Genomic DNA, 14,634 nt, shown 5'->3' on the forward strand with positions numbered 1-14,634 from the left:
CTGTTATTTTAGGTTGTTGTTTTTTTCATAAAAAATACACTGTTCAATCCTGACAAAATTGCATGTTTAATATGTACATTGCTTCAAAGGTTGATTTTATTTTATTTGACTTCTCATTAGACTGACAAGTGAAGGCAGATATGAGATGTATTAAAATATATATATATATATATATATATATATATATATATATATATATATATATATATATATATATATATATAATTTACCGTAAAACTAGTCACTTCACAGTGAGCCTGCTCTTGATCTCCCAGAATGCAACATTTTTAACAGCAAACTACTGTATTTAAGAATTACAGTAGATTGCCGTAGGAATTTGGCCGTAAATTTACAGAAGTTTTTTTACAGTGATGGCATCCCGCTGACCTCACACACCTTCTGCGTTTCGATAGGAATATAGGGAACTAGCATTGTCAGCAACAGGGTGGGCAATGCCTTTTTCCTGCAACATTTAAAAACATGAACAAATGTAAATAGTCTATTTCAGCTTAAGGTAATATTGTCAGTCCAATCAACTATTTGCTATTTCTCCTTTCCCTGTGAATGCACCTAAAGTTTAATTGGTCACACAGTTGCAATTATAAAACAATGCCACACTTTAAAACAAGTTAATTTAGACGTTACCAAACAAAGCATATTTTTAGGTTACCTGACAAGACTAAAAATATTTTACAGTATTTAAACATATAGCCTAAAATACAAAGCCTTGTTTAGAAATCTGGTTACAGTTGAAGCACGCTTAAAATGCAATTTTATAATAGGCCTACTAATAGCCTAAATGTAACATTCCCTGGCTATTAAAAAGTGATAACTTGTAATTATTAGTGTACAATGGGGATAAAGCCCCCCTGGGGTAAAAGGCACATTTTACTTTGTTTTCTCCCAAAACACTAAACAGCAACAAGAACTACCACAGTCATTTTCTTAACTCCTGTTTGTCACTATACACAGCAATATTTTCCTGATCCATGACATAATTGCATGCAATGGTGTGACCGAGTGGGGCCAGGTGTACTTGTAGAGGGCCAACTGTTTTTTACCTTAAATGTCCCCAGTGCACATATAAAACATAATTTGGTGTTTTATTATTTATGGACAAGCAATTTTTTTTTAAATTTGAGTGAAATTTAATATTTTAAATATATGAACAAACAGTCTCATGACAAATGTTTCAATTAGTCAATACACCCTAACATTCTGGTTTTACCCACAAATTTTGAGCCACGTTGCCATGCTATTCTTTAGACTGACTAATGCAGTACAATTCTTGGGTAAAATGAATAATAGGCAACAACAACATTTTAAGTTAGAATTTAAACTATAATCAGCATGTACAGTACAGGTCTTTGTAATTGTCACCATCTCTTTTAAGATTCTTTTAAGAATTTTTTTTAAATTCACTAGTTCATTTTAAACCGTCCAGTGTAACAAGTGAAAGTTTAAATGCATGTATCTACAGTGAGGAAAATAAGTATTTGAACACCCTGCTATTTTGCAAGTTCTCCCACTTAGAAATCATGGAGGGGTCTGAAATTGTCATCGTAGGTGCATGTCCACTGTGAGAGACATAATCTAAAAAAAAATCCAGAAATCACAATGAATGATTTTTTAACTATTTATTTGTATGATACTGCTGCAAATAAGTATTTGAACACCTGAGAAAATCAATGTTAATATTTGGTACAGTAGCCTTTGTTTGCAATTACAGAGGTCAAACGTTTCCTGTAGTTTTTCACCAGGTTTGCACACACTGCAGGAGGGATTTTGGCCCACTCCTCCACACAGATCTTCTCTAGATCAGTCAGGTTTCTGGGCTGTCGCCGAGAAACACGGAGTTTGAGCTCCCTCCAAAGATTCTCTATTGGGTTTAGGTCTGGAGACTGGCTAGGCCACGCCAGAACCTTGATATGCTTCTTACAGAGCCACTCCTTGGTTATCCTGGCTGTGTGCTTCGGGTCATTGTCATGTTGGAAGACCCAGCCTCGACCCATCTTCAATGCTCTAACTGAGGGAAGGAGGTTGTTCCCCAAAATCTCGCAATACATGGCCCCGGTCATCCTCTCCTTAATACAGTGCAGTCAGCCCTGTCCCATGTGCAGAAAAACACCCCCAAAGCATGATGCTACCACCCCCATGCTTCACAGTAGGGATGGTGTTCTTGGGATGGTACTCATCATTCTTCTTCCTCCAAAAACGGTTAGTGGAATTATGACCAAAAAGTTCTATTTTGGTCTCATCTGACCACATGACTTTCTCCCATGACTCCTCTGGATCATCCAAATCGTCATTGGCAAACTTAAGACGGGCCTTGACATGTGCTGGTTTAAGCAGGGGAACCTTCCGTGCCATGCATGATTTCAAACCATGACGCCTTAGTGTATTACCAACAGTAACCTTGGAAACGGTGGTCCCAGCTCTTTTCAGGTCATTGACCAGCTCCTTCCCTGTAGTTCTGGGCTGATTTCTCACCTTTCTTAGGATCATTGAGACCACACGAGGTGAGATCTTGCATGGAGCCCCAGTCCTAGGGAGATTGACAGTCATGTTTAGCTTCTTCCATTTTCTAATGATTGCTCCAACAGTGGACCTTTTTTCACCAAGCTGCTTGGCAATTTCCCGTAGCCCTTTCCAGCCTTGTGGAGGTGTACAATTTTGTCTCTAGTGTCTTTGGACAGCTCTTTGGTCTTGGTCATGTTAGTAGTTGGATTCTTACTGATTGTATGGGGTGGACAGGTGTCTTTATGCACCTAATGACCTCAAATAGGTGCATCTAATTTAGGATAATAAATGGAGTGGAGGTGGACATTTTAAAGGCAGACTAACAGGTCTTTGAGGGTCAGAATGCTAGCTGATAGACAGGTGTTCAAATACTTATTTGCAGCTGTATCATACAAATAAATAGTTAAAAAATCATACATTGTGATTTCTGGATTTTTTTTTTTAGATTATGTCTCTCACAGTGGACATGCACCTACGATGACAATTTTAGACCCCTCCATGATTTCTAAGTGGGAGAACTTGCAAAATAGCAGGGTGTTCAAATACTTATTTTCCTCACTGTATCTCAATTACTACCAGTAATTACAAAAGTTGCATGCGTCGTAATTATAAGTGACAAATAAGATGGCTTTAATGTGTTTTTATTTGAATCATTATTATGTCTGTCAGTGTCTATGTGCATTCCTTATTGAGCACGCTTGGTGTGTGACTCTTATTAGAGAATGCTGTTGCTATTAAACTAAATTCTCCATTATTGAGCTCACCTGTGCCTCTCCCCAGTTTTTCCCAATCACTTTGGCTAATTTTTTTTAAACAGTCTCAACATTCTCTCAACTGTAACTACTCTATTGGATGTCTGCAAAATGTAGTAACTCACCCAAAACATTTCATTCGTGCTTCAAAACCTAGTTATCATGTCAGTAAAAGAAAAGTGATTTTTTGTCATTGTGTGAGCCGTACTGGTCATTATGTTTACTGTAGATGTTTTTTTCACAATGGCAGTCAACCCTGGAAATGTTTGTTATATATAAATGTCATTTTTGTTATACTTTTTTGTTGACACTGACTGCTTACTCTACTATACAAGAATACCAGTTTTGTCTAGCCGAATACTATTGGGTATCACACTGAGCTTTTTGATAATGATTTCAACTGGGAAAAGTCAATACTGTATAGTACTGTAGTAGCCTACACAGAAAAAGGATATGCACATTTGAATGTATACAGTACATTTATTTTTGTAGCAATGTGATACTTGTAAAATGAAAATTCACATTTGCATGCCCATTTTTACATATTACTTACATGTAAAGTCATATATAGTGAACATAAAATTGCCACAAAATTACATCCATGCAAAAAAAAAAAAAAAAAAAAAACCTGCAACAATGAAACAACCTGCGGTAGTTCTGTAAAAAAATAAATAATAGAATATACCTCCTCACAGTACATAACATTACAAGTTCCCATCTTCTCGGTGGACGTCCTGTCGCTCTTGTTGGTCTGGCCAAAGATTGAGCAGATTTCACAAACATTCCATGTCATAGGTATTTATGGAATAAATATGTCTGACAGATTTTGATAACTGAATGGATCATTTAGCATGTGATGCTCAAATGATGAAAACAATTTTAGAAGTCGTGAAGAGTGCGACAATTTCACTGAGAATTAACTTTTAAGTTTTGATGAGCAAGCAATGTGCATTTAGTTATTGTGCAAATTGTAGTCAATTGTACTTACTCTTTTTTCACACGTGTGCCAAAACACTTGCAATTTGCTTAAATGAATAAGAAATTCAAATCTGGTGTGAATAAAAAAGTAATTGTTCAGAGATTTGAACTTATTGTTTTGAAAAAAATAAATAAATAAAAAAAAAAAAATATATATATATATATATATATATATATATATATATATATATATATATATATATATATATATATATATATATATTCTCATTTGAAAATTGAGCCAAAGCGATTGAGAAAAACTGTAAGATGCTATTGTTTTTTCAAAACAATAAGTTCAAATCTCTGAACAATTGTTATTCACACCCGATTTGAATTTCTTATTGAGCATCTTGCTGTCCCAAAAGTTGACACATTTTTGCTTATAACTACTGTCCCTATATTTACACTATAGGCCTACTACTATAACCCCTCTGGGGGCCTTTACCCCTTATGTGGGAGCCTTTTACCCCATGTTTCAGGTAAAAGGCCACCCTTTTAAAAATAATTTGAATCAAAACAACCTTCTACTATTATTTCCTTTCAGACTAATTATGTGGCCTAATGTCTTCAGTTTGATTCAGAGATGTTAAAAATATTTTCTGACTAGAATAAACCATGTACTTCATTTAGATGTTACCACATGAAGCACATTTTTAGGTTATATGAATTTCAGTGCAGATCTGTTCAAAATAGTCAAACTACAAACAACATCGTCATGTGTTTCCAAATAGCTTTAACAGTGAAGGTTACAACTTCTGTCCTAACGCTAGAACTAACCATAATGCTCATAATAACCACATGTGACCGAACTTTTGAGGTAGTTTACTCGTGTAAAAAGTAAACACACATAGCGAACATTTGGCCACTAAAATGAGTAGCATGCTATTAACTACGAATTACTGTAACGCTTTAGGAAAAATCTGCGCATAATATTTATCACTGACATACACGCATGTATTTGCCGTCGCTTTGCTGAGAGGAGCGAACAGCTGCGTTGATCCGGATCTGGTGTTAGATCAGCGCACAGTCGCGCGCTCGACTCCGCGCTGGCATTTCTGACAATCTCAGTCACTCCTAAACACCGCCTTTCGTGGGAGGCAACATTGGACACCGGCTGAACTTAAGTACTTCGCCGTTGTCTCGCATCGTTCATTTCGCTGAAAAAATCCAAGGTTTTCCCCAGATGTTTGCTTTAGGCGCGCCAAATAATAACTGCATGTGACACGAGGACATCCCGCTGTCGCGCGGTAACAGGTAGTCAAGGGAACTGACATCACCGAATTTCAAATCGATATCATAGGAACCCAGAATAGCATACTCTTAAAAAATAAATAAAAAATTGATCGTCCGCTGGAGTGACACGCTCTCTGGAAAGAGGGCATCTTTCTCACGGATTTGATGGATGTTTGATCGGTTGGTGATGCCCATTTATATCATCGACCGCAAATTTCCAGAGACACCTGGTGAGTCTGTTACGCATACTGCACATGGTATAGAAACATAGCTTGCCGATCAAGGTACTTCATTTAGGCACAGGTTGGGAAATGTCTCCTTGAAGTGGTTTTCTCTGGTTTCAATCAATAACTGACATGGAATGCGCACAATTAGTTGCCATGTCCTACAATATATGAAAATACGCACTGCTTTGTAAGGAGCTCTACACTTAATGCGTTAAAGCCTTTTTTACCAACTCTAAACAGGAGATGTAGAAAAGTACATAATTCTGACACCTCCTCACTAAACACATGGTAAGTCATTTGGTGATAAAGTGAGCGTTCAGATCAACAAGACATGCTCAACTAATCTACAATTGCTGATATGGTTTCATATACAGTTCTTTCAAAAACATAAAAGACTGGAAAACTCATGCAATTATGTATCTGGTCTGTTACATCTGAGACCCTGTCAAACTGTTTCTATAGCTAAAACGTGCCAAACATACCATACACAATTGAGAAGTTTTATCCAGATTAATCTCTTTCACACTTGTGTGTGAGTATGTTTGTGTGCACATGTTGGATGTGCAGAACATTCTGCACTGTTTATCTGCTTGTTTCAACACAAGAGTGATATGGCAGTGCATCATGTCAGCTTCTTGCAATAGTTGGAAAATTAAAATCATAGTGACAAAGTTTATTTCACCTGCTCCCCTATCTTTCTTGAACATATTCTGAAAATGATGTGACAATAGATTTAACTATGAAATTTCAAGAAACAAGACTTTAAACCCGGAGAACCGGTTTCCAGTCAATGTAACTTTAATTAATGCATTTGGCCACTGCCTAAACACATTAAAATCAGCATTTACTGTCCAGTTTTGAATAGTTCTCATAATTGGCCAATACATATAGTACAATACAATACATAATACAATAGTGTTTTTAATATGTTGATAGTATTTTGGAATTCATGTTTTAAAAGACAAGTATTGAACAGTAAACAGAAAATTAGGGAGGGTTGCAATGCAATTGTTTGTTTTTACTTTCTGCACAGTTTCACTGCTGAAAAGTTTTAGGTTTGGGTAAGAGATCTAAGAAGTGAAATGATCATGTGTTTCATATCGAATTTTTAATTGAATTAATTCAATTGGAGTATTCACAAAATCTATAAGTAAATAAACAAATAAATAACTGTCCTTAAAGAGATTGTTCATCCAAAAATGAAAATTATTTCAGCATTTACTCACCCTCATTTCTTTCTTTCTTTAGCTGAAAACAATCAAATATTTTAAGAAGAATATCCCAGCTCTGTAAATCCATACAATGCAAGTGAATGGTGACCTGAACTTTGAAGCTCCAAAAAGCACATAAAGGCATCGTAAAAGTAATCCATATAACGTCAGTGGTTTAATCCATGTCGTCTGAAGAGATCCAGTTTTTTTTGGGTGTAAGCAGACCAAAATGTAACTCCCATTTCACTGTACATCTTGCCATTGTTCTAGGCAAGATCATGATTTCAAGCTTGATTACATTGTTCATGTACAGTGCATTGTATGGACCTACAGAGCTGAAATATTCTTCTAAAAATCTTAGTTTGTGTTCTGCAGAAGAAAGTCATACACATCTGGGAAGGCATGAGGGTGAGTAAACGATGAGAGAATATACATTTTTGGGTTAACGATTGCTTTAATACATACTGTTACTTGGCACAAAGTAAGAAACATTTATTTTCAGTCTTCACACTGTATCTGTACACCCATCTCAGCCAGGATAGCTTAATGCTATAAGTGAGGTCTGATTTGAGAATGAATTGGACTTTTGTTTTAAACCATTGGTTTAATTAATCATACACATTTACAAAATGTGTTGAACTGAATTCTCAAGTCACACTGAATGGAGTGGACTGATCACAGAGTTCATAGACCCTGCAGTGAATCATCATCACATTCCTGATTCTGCTGGCCACAAGGGATCTGGTGAATGTCTGTTAAACCATGGCAGACCAGGCATCACTAAAGAAGGCCATGACAGAGCAGGTAAAGGGCCCCAGAGACAGGCATGGACCAGAAGACCATGGCGGAGCCAGTGGCCAGAGAAGTGGCTAAAGGAAGGGAGCGGGGTCCGGCGGTTTGGGTGGTGGCTACAGGAAAGGAGCGGGGTCGGTTGGAGACTCAGAGGGCGGAGACGAAGGAGAAGGAGGCTCTAGAGATGAAGCTACTGGAAGCAAGTTCTCCACGGTTATGGCATCTAGGGACTCAGAGAGCAAGGTACTAGAGGACTTAGCGAACAAGGCACTAGGAGACTCAGAGAGCAAGGCACTAGGAGTCAAGGAAGCTGGGAGCTCAAGTAACAAGGTAACATGGACCTCAGGGAGAGCGTTACTAGAGGGTAAGGTACAAAGGGAGTCAGGGAGCATTGCACTGGGGAACCAGGCTATGGGGAGCATGGAAGACTCAAGGGGCGGAGCTGTGGGAGACAGAATCTCAGGGAACTGGACCGGCTCATCGACAACCACCATGGTCAGGAGTGCTGGCAGCGACTGGAAAACGGCCTCCGTGGCCGAGGGCACTGGCTCTGAGATGGACAAGTCTTAAGGCACTGGCTCTGGAACAGACGAGGCTTCAGGCTCTGGATCTAGGACGGACAAGGCTTCAGGTGCTAGCTCTGGGATGGACAAGGCTTCAGGCAAAAACTGAATTGTAATTTTAATAGTTGGGCAGTCATCTATTTAAAGTTTGACCTGGCTTTTTTGCTATTCAGGCCTCAGACAAGTCGAAAGCTTTGGCTAGGATATTGCACAATCAAAGCTCACCCTATTCAGGGCTCAAATACCTCCTAAGCATTGTTTATCCTTTTCAAGGGTATTGCACAGTTCTGTCAGGAAGACTAATACTAGCATACACCATTCATTCAGTTCAGGTGTCTCGTCCAATCATAATCCAGCATCTTCTTAAAAAATCTGTAGCTGTCGGTTATCGTGTCATGTGCGTTGTTTTCACCCCCCATCCACCCCTTCGCCACTAGTTTAGGTCCTATCCTGATGTAGGGGTAAATTCCTTTCTCCCCAGTCTTTCTGGTAGATATCAAAATTAAAGATGAATCAGAATAGCAAAGTGTGTAAGCGTCTGTTCAACCAGTGTGTGTAATTGTGTAAAGGAAATTGTGTAATTTCCCTTACACAGACTGTAGTGTGTATGTATTGTTAGACAAAGTTTTGAAAATGTATTGCACAAGCAAACCTGGAAACAATTTGAGACTGGCAGTGGAGAACAATGCAGAAATTTTTACGTAGAAATACGTAGAACAGCATTGAAAGGTAGTCTAATTCAGGAGCCTACTATGATAAAAGCCTTTTAAGATTGGATGTGTAAACAGTGTGGATTAGCTACAGATGTACACTGTCTGTACACCAATGAGCTGTACCAGGGGTGCAACTATACATTTCCGAGCGTGTATGCAAAATTACATTTTGTGTCCCATGTTTCTGTGAAGGGAGGGGGAGGGGGGATGATGTTGGAGGGGTTAGCTGATTGTACCACCTTTAGTGAGCCGCAGGTGACCCCCTTTACCTGGCACCCCTATGCATTGCATACCTTGCATATATTATATTTTATTTATTTATTCATTTAATTTTGATCCCCTTTTTTCCCAAATGGGAATGCCCAATTCCCACTTCTTAGTAGGTCCTTGTGGTGGCACGGTTACTCACCTCAATTCGGTTGGCAGAGGACAAGTCTCAGTTGCCTCCGCTTCTGAGACAGTCGCCTGGCTTGTTGTGCATGACACCGCAGAGACTCCCAGCATGTGGTGGCTCACACTACTCTACGCGATCTATGCACAATTTACCACGCGCCCCATTGAGAGCGAAAACCTCTAATTGCGACCACGAGGGGGTTACCACATGTGACCCCAACCCTCCTTATTAACCGGGCCAATTTGGTTGCTTAGGAGACCTGGCTGGAGTCACTCAGCACACCTTGGATTTGAACTCGTGACTCCAGGGGTGGTAGTCAGCGCCAATACTCGCTGAGCTACCCAGGCCCCTAACTTATGACATTTCTAATAATTGTAGGTACTAAAATGTTTGCTTATGCGTAAGCTCACTTGATCTCGTTTTAAATTACTTTATGGTTTTTGAAACCAATGTTTTATGAGCTACTTTTATACACCGAATGCTGCCTGTAAAGTCAATGACTAACTAGGCAGTGATTCAGCAAGGCAGCTGTCTTAATTTTCAGATTCAGCCATGGTATTAGGAGCAGGGACATTCTCATTCTAGAGCAGTGGTCTGGTGGGTATCAAAAGCAGAGGCTGGGAAATTGCACCCTGCAAATACTCATAGTTTTCTCTGCATATTAAACTGAGATAGGAGAAAGTATTTTGTTATCGAAAAGTTTTTTTATACACATCACTTTTATTAAACATTGTGTCATCTTTTACTCAACATCATGTTGTTCCAAGCCTGAAAAAAGATGTTCAGTAGTACGCTGGTGGGTGGCCAAACATTTGGAATAATATACAGATTTTGCTGTTTCGGAAGGAAATTGGTACTTTAATTCACCAAAGGTGCATTCAACTGATCACAAAATATAGTCAGGACTAGTGGTCGACCAATATGTTTTTTTTTAAAGGCGATGCCGATACTGATATCTAGAGAGCAGGGTGGCCGATAGACCGATACAATGCCAATATATCACACAATTTAATATAGTATCAAGCATAATATTGCTAAAAATAATAATAATAAACTCTTATTTAGCACTATATTTAGTACATTTCACACAAAACACACAAAAAAATTCTAGGTGAACTATCCATTAAAAAATTATAGTTCTTTACCATTATTTTCTAGACTAAAAACAGGATTCATTTTCTTTAGATTTGCTTGTGAACACACCAGCATGGCTGAGTTGGAAGAGATTAGGTTGAAAGGTCTTCCTTTTCCTTAGTCCTTAAGGCAGATAGTAGTTCTCCCACTAAGGCCGTTTGGTTCCCTGCTATTGCACATACGTCAGGCGATATCCCATCTGGGGGTCCTGGGACTCTCCATGCATGTCAGGATTATGCCTGTTGTTTGGATTTTGGAATTTGGAACTTTTTCAATGCAGATAAAGACAATGATTCTGATTTTCTCCAGAACTGCCACAGTCATTATTAGATACACAAGGAAAACAGCTGTGCACTGAGCTCTGATCATGCCCACAGTGGGGAGTCAGAGGACATGCATAAGCTGTTACATAGCCACTCAAGGTAATATCACAGACCAGGGCTTGGACAGATACCAGCACCACTTTGTCCATGACTGCAGATGAGCTTAGTTGTTGCTGACCTAACAAACTCTCAAAAATAAAAGTGTTGTGAGATTGGATGCTTGTGGGATAGTCCTAGAATGTCTCCATAAAGATAAAGAAAAGAAAAGAGAACTATTTACCCATAATTGCTCTGTTCCAAAACGTAGTAAGCTGTCTTGCTGACTCCTGCCTACATTGGCAGCAGCTCTGTGCATTATTCAAATAGCGCTCGTCGCACGCAGGCAGTGGACTCGCAACTTATTTCAATAGAAGTGACACGAGAGGAACAACGTGATACTATAATGAATATAAATACGCATAGTACACACACATTTTGGGTCAAATTGTCAGTCTTATATAACATTAACAAATGTTTATTAGTACTGAATGTATTAGAAGTATATTTATAATCCAGTTTCTCTCACTTTGTCTGCCATCTTGGATTTATTTTTCCATCAAGCTCATCACGGTGCATTCTGGGATTGCCTACCAGGGGAAGGATTCATACGATGCTACCTTAAAATCTGTCCAAAACTAGGTTTCTTATGAGGCATAATTAAGATACCAACGTTTTGGAACAACCTACGAATCGGGAGCGTGCCTATGATGTCTTAAAATGCTGCATCCAGAGGAAGGTCATTAGGTTTTGGAACAGACCCAATGAGTTTCATTGTGAGGGATGTCACATTGCAGGTATTTGCTTTACAGCTGATGTTGAACAGATGTTAAAGAAAACATCAGATTTGGAAAGAAAGAAAATTAGCTTGTTTTCAATCTTCCATTTAAGTAATTATCTGACCAAAAATTTAGAAAACACATTTTCCTCTCAGGCCAATAAAATAATTCATTCAATAAGTAAACAAATATATAAATAAATAATTGCAAATTGAGACTTTACTCTTCACATGCAAGAAAGACTGGATTTCTAAATGAAAACATGTAAACTCCTGTTTAGTGGGATGCCATGGAGCAGCTCTGTGGCCAGTTAAGCCTCTCAATTATCCAGCTCAGAGTACATCACTCTCTTTTTCTTTAATTTAATTTAAGGCACATGTGGCATACAATAAACTACATTACAACACCATATACTATGCATTTTCAGCCTTAGTGATGTTCTTACCATGATAAGGTCAAGTGTAATTTCAGCACCATTATCGTCAAAAACAAAATAGCTAAAATAATGCAAACTGCTTTCCCAAACATTCCCTCAATCATCTATTGGTCAGTCACACAGACAGTTCCACCCCAAACTCATTAATGCTATGCATTCATACATTTTGAAGTGTCCAATTTTTTTGGGGTATAAATATTTAAGATACGTTCTGGTAAGTTAATACACATACGCAAAATGTTTAACATGCCAAGAATTGGCTTGAATGGCACAGTTTTCTATCTTTTTTTGATCTTTTGTTATTTTCATTTTGAAACAGGATGCTGAGGTTGGAAATAATGAAGGTGCTGGTTCTTTTTTCAATAGCCAATAGTTTTTTGTGGACATTATAGCCATGAACTATGAGTTGCTGCTTGCTATATTGGGATAGGACATTCTCAGTCTAGAGAGCATGTTATTGGACAGAAATTTGGATAAGCCTGTGAGTTTAAGATGAGTCATAAATAGAAATGCATATATGTGCTAAAAGTTAATTTTGTCAGGGTATGGGTACCCTAACATATATATTTTCCTCAAAGCTAACAGACATGAGCTGTGTCTCAAATGACATATAATACACTATTCACTTACATTATACACTATGCCCTAGGCCATCTAGTACATACACTTATAAAGTGTAGCATTGTAACACATGGAATATCAACAGTTTTTTACTACATGGAAGCAGTCACCCTTAACAGCTGATGGAAGTGACGTTTCAAGTGCACACAATGTGTTGCGGCTAGATTTGGCATGTTAGACAACCTCAATCCAACATAGCTGCATACAGTAGGTGTTGGTAAAGCATTCAACTCACATTTGCAAGGTGCTGTCTTCACAGACTTTTGGCTAGTTGCCACATTTCTATTAATTAAAATTTTGTTTGTCAAGCCAGCATCATGACCAGTTAACTCTGCCCCTTTCAGTAGTGAACCCCCACGACTGCTGAGACCAATATTCCACACTATGCTTTTTCTGTTGAAGAAATTCATCATCCGGGTACTCCTAGTACTTTTTTTTAAATTGCATTTTCAGTGTCAACACACTACTCACACTACTTATGCTGCAAAATAGAATAGAATAGTACAGATGTGACAGAGCCGTATACTCGTTGGTGTGCTCAAGTGGTGCAGTACCATTTTGGGTGACCCGAGTTCGATATAAAAAAGTGCATAAGTATGTGATTTTAAAACTCTTGGTGTGTACTGTTTCAGGGATTTAAAGAGAAGGAAGATTCAAACTAGTCACGCAATACTAACAAGACATGACAAGGTTGTCTGCATATTCAAATGCTTACACATGAAAGATGAGCTGTTTCATCAGTGGGTACATGACATGTGCTCTGATCAAGTGTGTGGTTAATAGGGTCTGTCCTCAGTTGAAATTTTCACAAGAAGTTTATCATTCATACTTAAACACAAGTAACTGCAGTGCAGTTATACAACCAGCCTGTGTCTCAAATAGTTACACCAATCACACTTTTTTCTCTAAAAGTCCTCAAGATTAATCAGCTGGATCTAACCCATGTAGAAGTTGAGATGTGACTGATTTAAGAGCCATTGTCCCCTGGAACTACAAATTAGCCACAAGTGACTCATTAGCCAAATTAGCCCTGACATTTTTCCTTCCTTTACCCAACAGAAAACCTGCCCCTGTTGCTAAAGAGACTTTAATTTTATTTTCCATTAGGACTACAGAAATTGAAAAGACAAGACTGTGTGTGTAAAGAGGGGTGCGGTGTGAATGTGAGTCTAGGTTTGTATGTATTTGCATGTGATGCTGAGCTGTTTGTGTGTGTGTGTGTGTGTGTGTGAGAGAGAGTGTCAAGTCATAGTTTCCTTCAAAAGAAGACTTCAGAACTTTGTACCCAGGTCGGTGTCCTATCATCTCAACCAGAACATAGCAGGAATTGCAAATCTTCAGAGTCAGGTCACTACCTCTGCTTGTAAGTCTGTGAGGGTATGTTTGTGTGTGTTTGTGATATTTATGAGTGTTTCTTTAGGTAGTGTGTATCTATAACTCATGATTATGTGTGTGGGCATGTGTGGTGTAGGGGGATCAATGATAAATTGCCTGTTGCGATAAACTTAACAGCTCAGAGTGTGGACCCTACATCTTTGAATGCTGGAAAACAAACAAGTTCTGTGAAGAAAGACAGGAGGGACTGTGACTTCAGTACAAACAAGCTAAAGGTTTTCATACTTTTTACAGGTGCATGTGTTTATTAAAAGAGACCAGACTTATCAAGGAAGAAGGGCAAGTTAACCTTTGTCCATTCAAGCTGATTCTTGCTTTTTGTTTTGCCACTTTCTTGCCACAAGTTGCCTTTGGCACTATGGCCCCGATTTACTAAGATCTCAAAAAACGGGTGCTAATTCGCTTGTGCAATCTATGATATTGCATGTGAGCATCGTGGGTGTTTTGTGGGTGATTCACTAAGAAAAATCATGCAAATAACACGTCCCCCACATTCTTTAAAAAGGGGATTTTTGTCCCCCGCACTT

The 14,634-nt window shown here is 38.4% G+C and overlaps 1 protein-coding gene across 1 annotated transcript in view; it reads left to right on the top strand.

Moving 5' to 3' along the window:
- The first annotated feature begins 5,424 nt into the window (after positions 1 to 5,424).
- Positions 5,425 to 14,634, top strand: part of LOC127662010 (neprilysin-like) — a 48,399-nt gene continuing 39,189 nt past the window's right edge. Inside the window, exon 1 of the mRNA XM_052153022.1 lies at positions 5,425 to 5,713. Coding sequence (XP_052008982.1) covers positions 5,653 to 5,713 — 61 coding nt within the window. The 5' untranslated portion in view covers positions 5,425 to 5,652. The remainder of the gene's footprint in view (positions 5,714 to 14,634) is intronic.

The sequence above is a fragment of the Xyrauchen texanus genome, chromosome 21 (assembly GCF_025860055.1).
Source record: "Xyrauchen texanus isolate HMW12.3.18 chromosome 21, RBS_HiC_50CHRs, whole genome shotgun sequence".
NCBI classification, from domain to species: Eukaryota; Metazoa; Chordata; class Actinopteri; order Cypriniformes; family Catostomidae; genus Xyrauchen; species Xyrauchen texanus.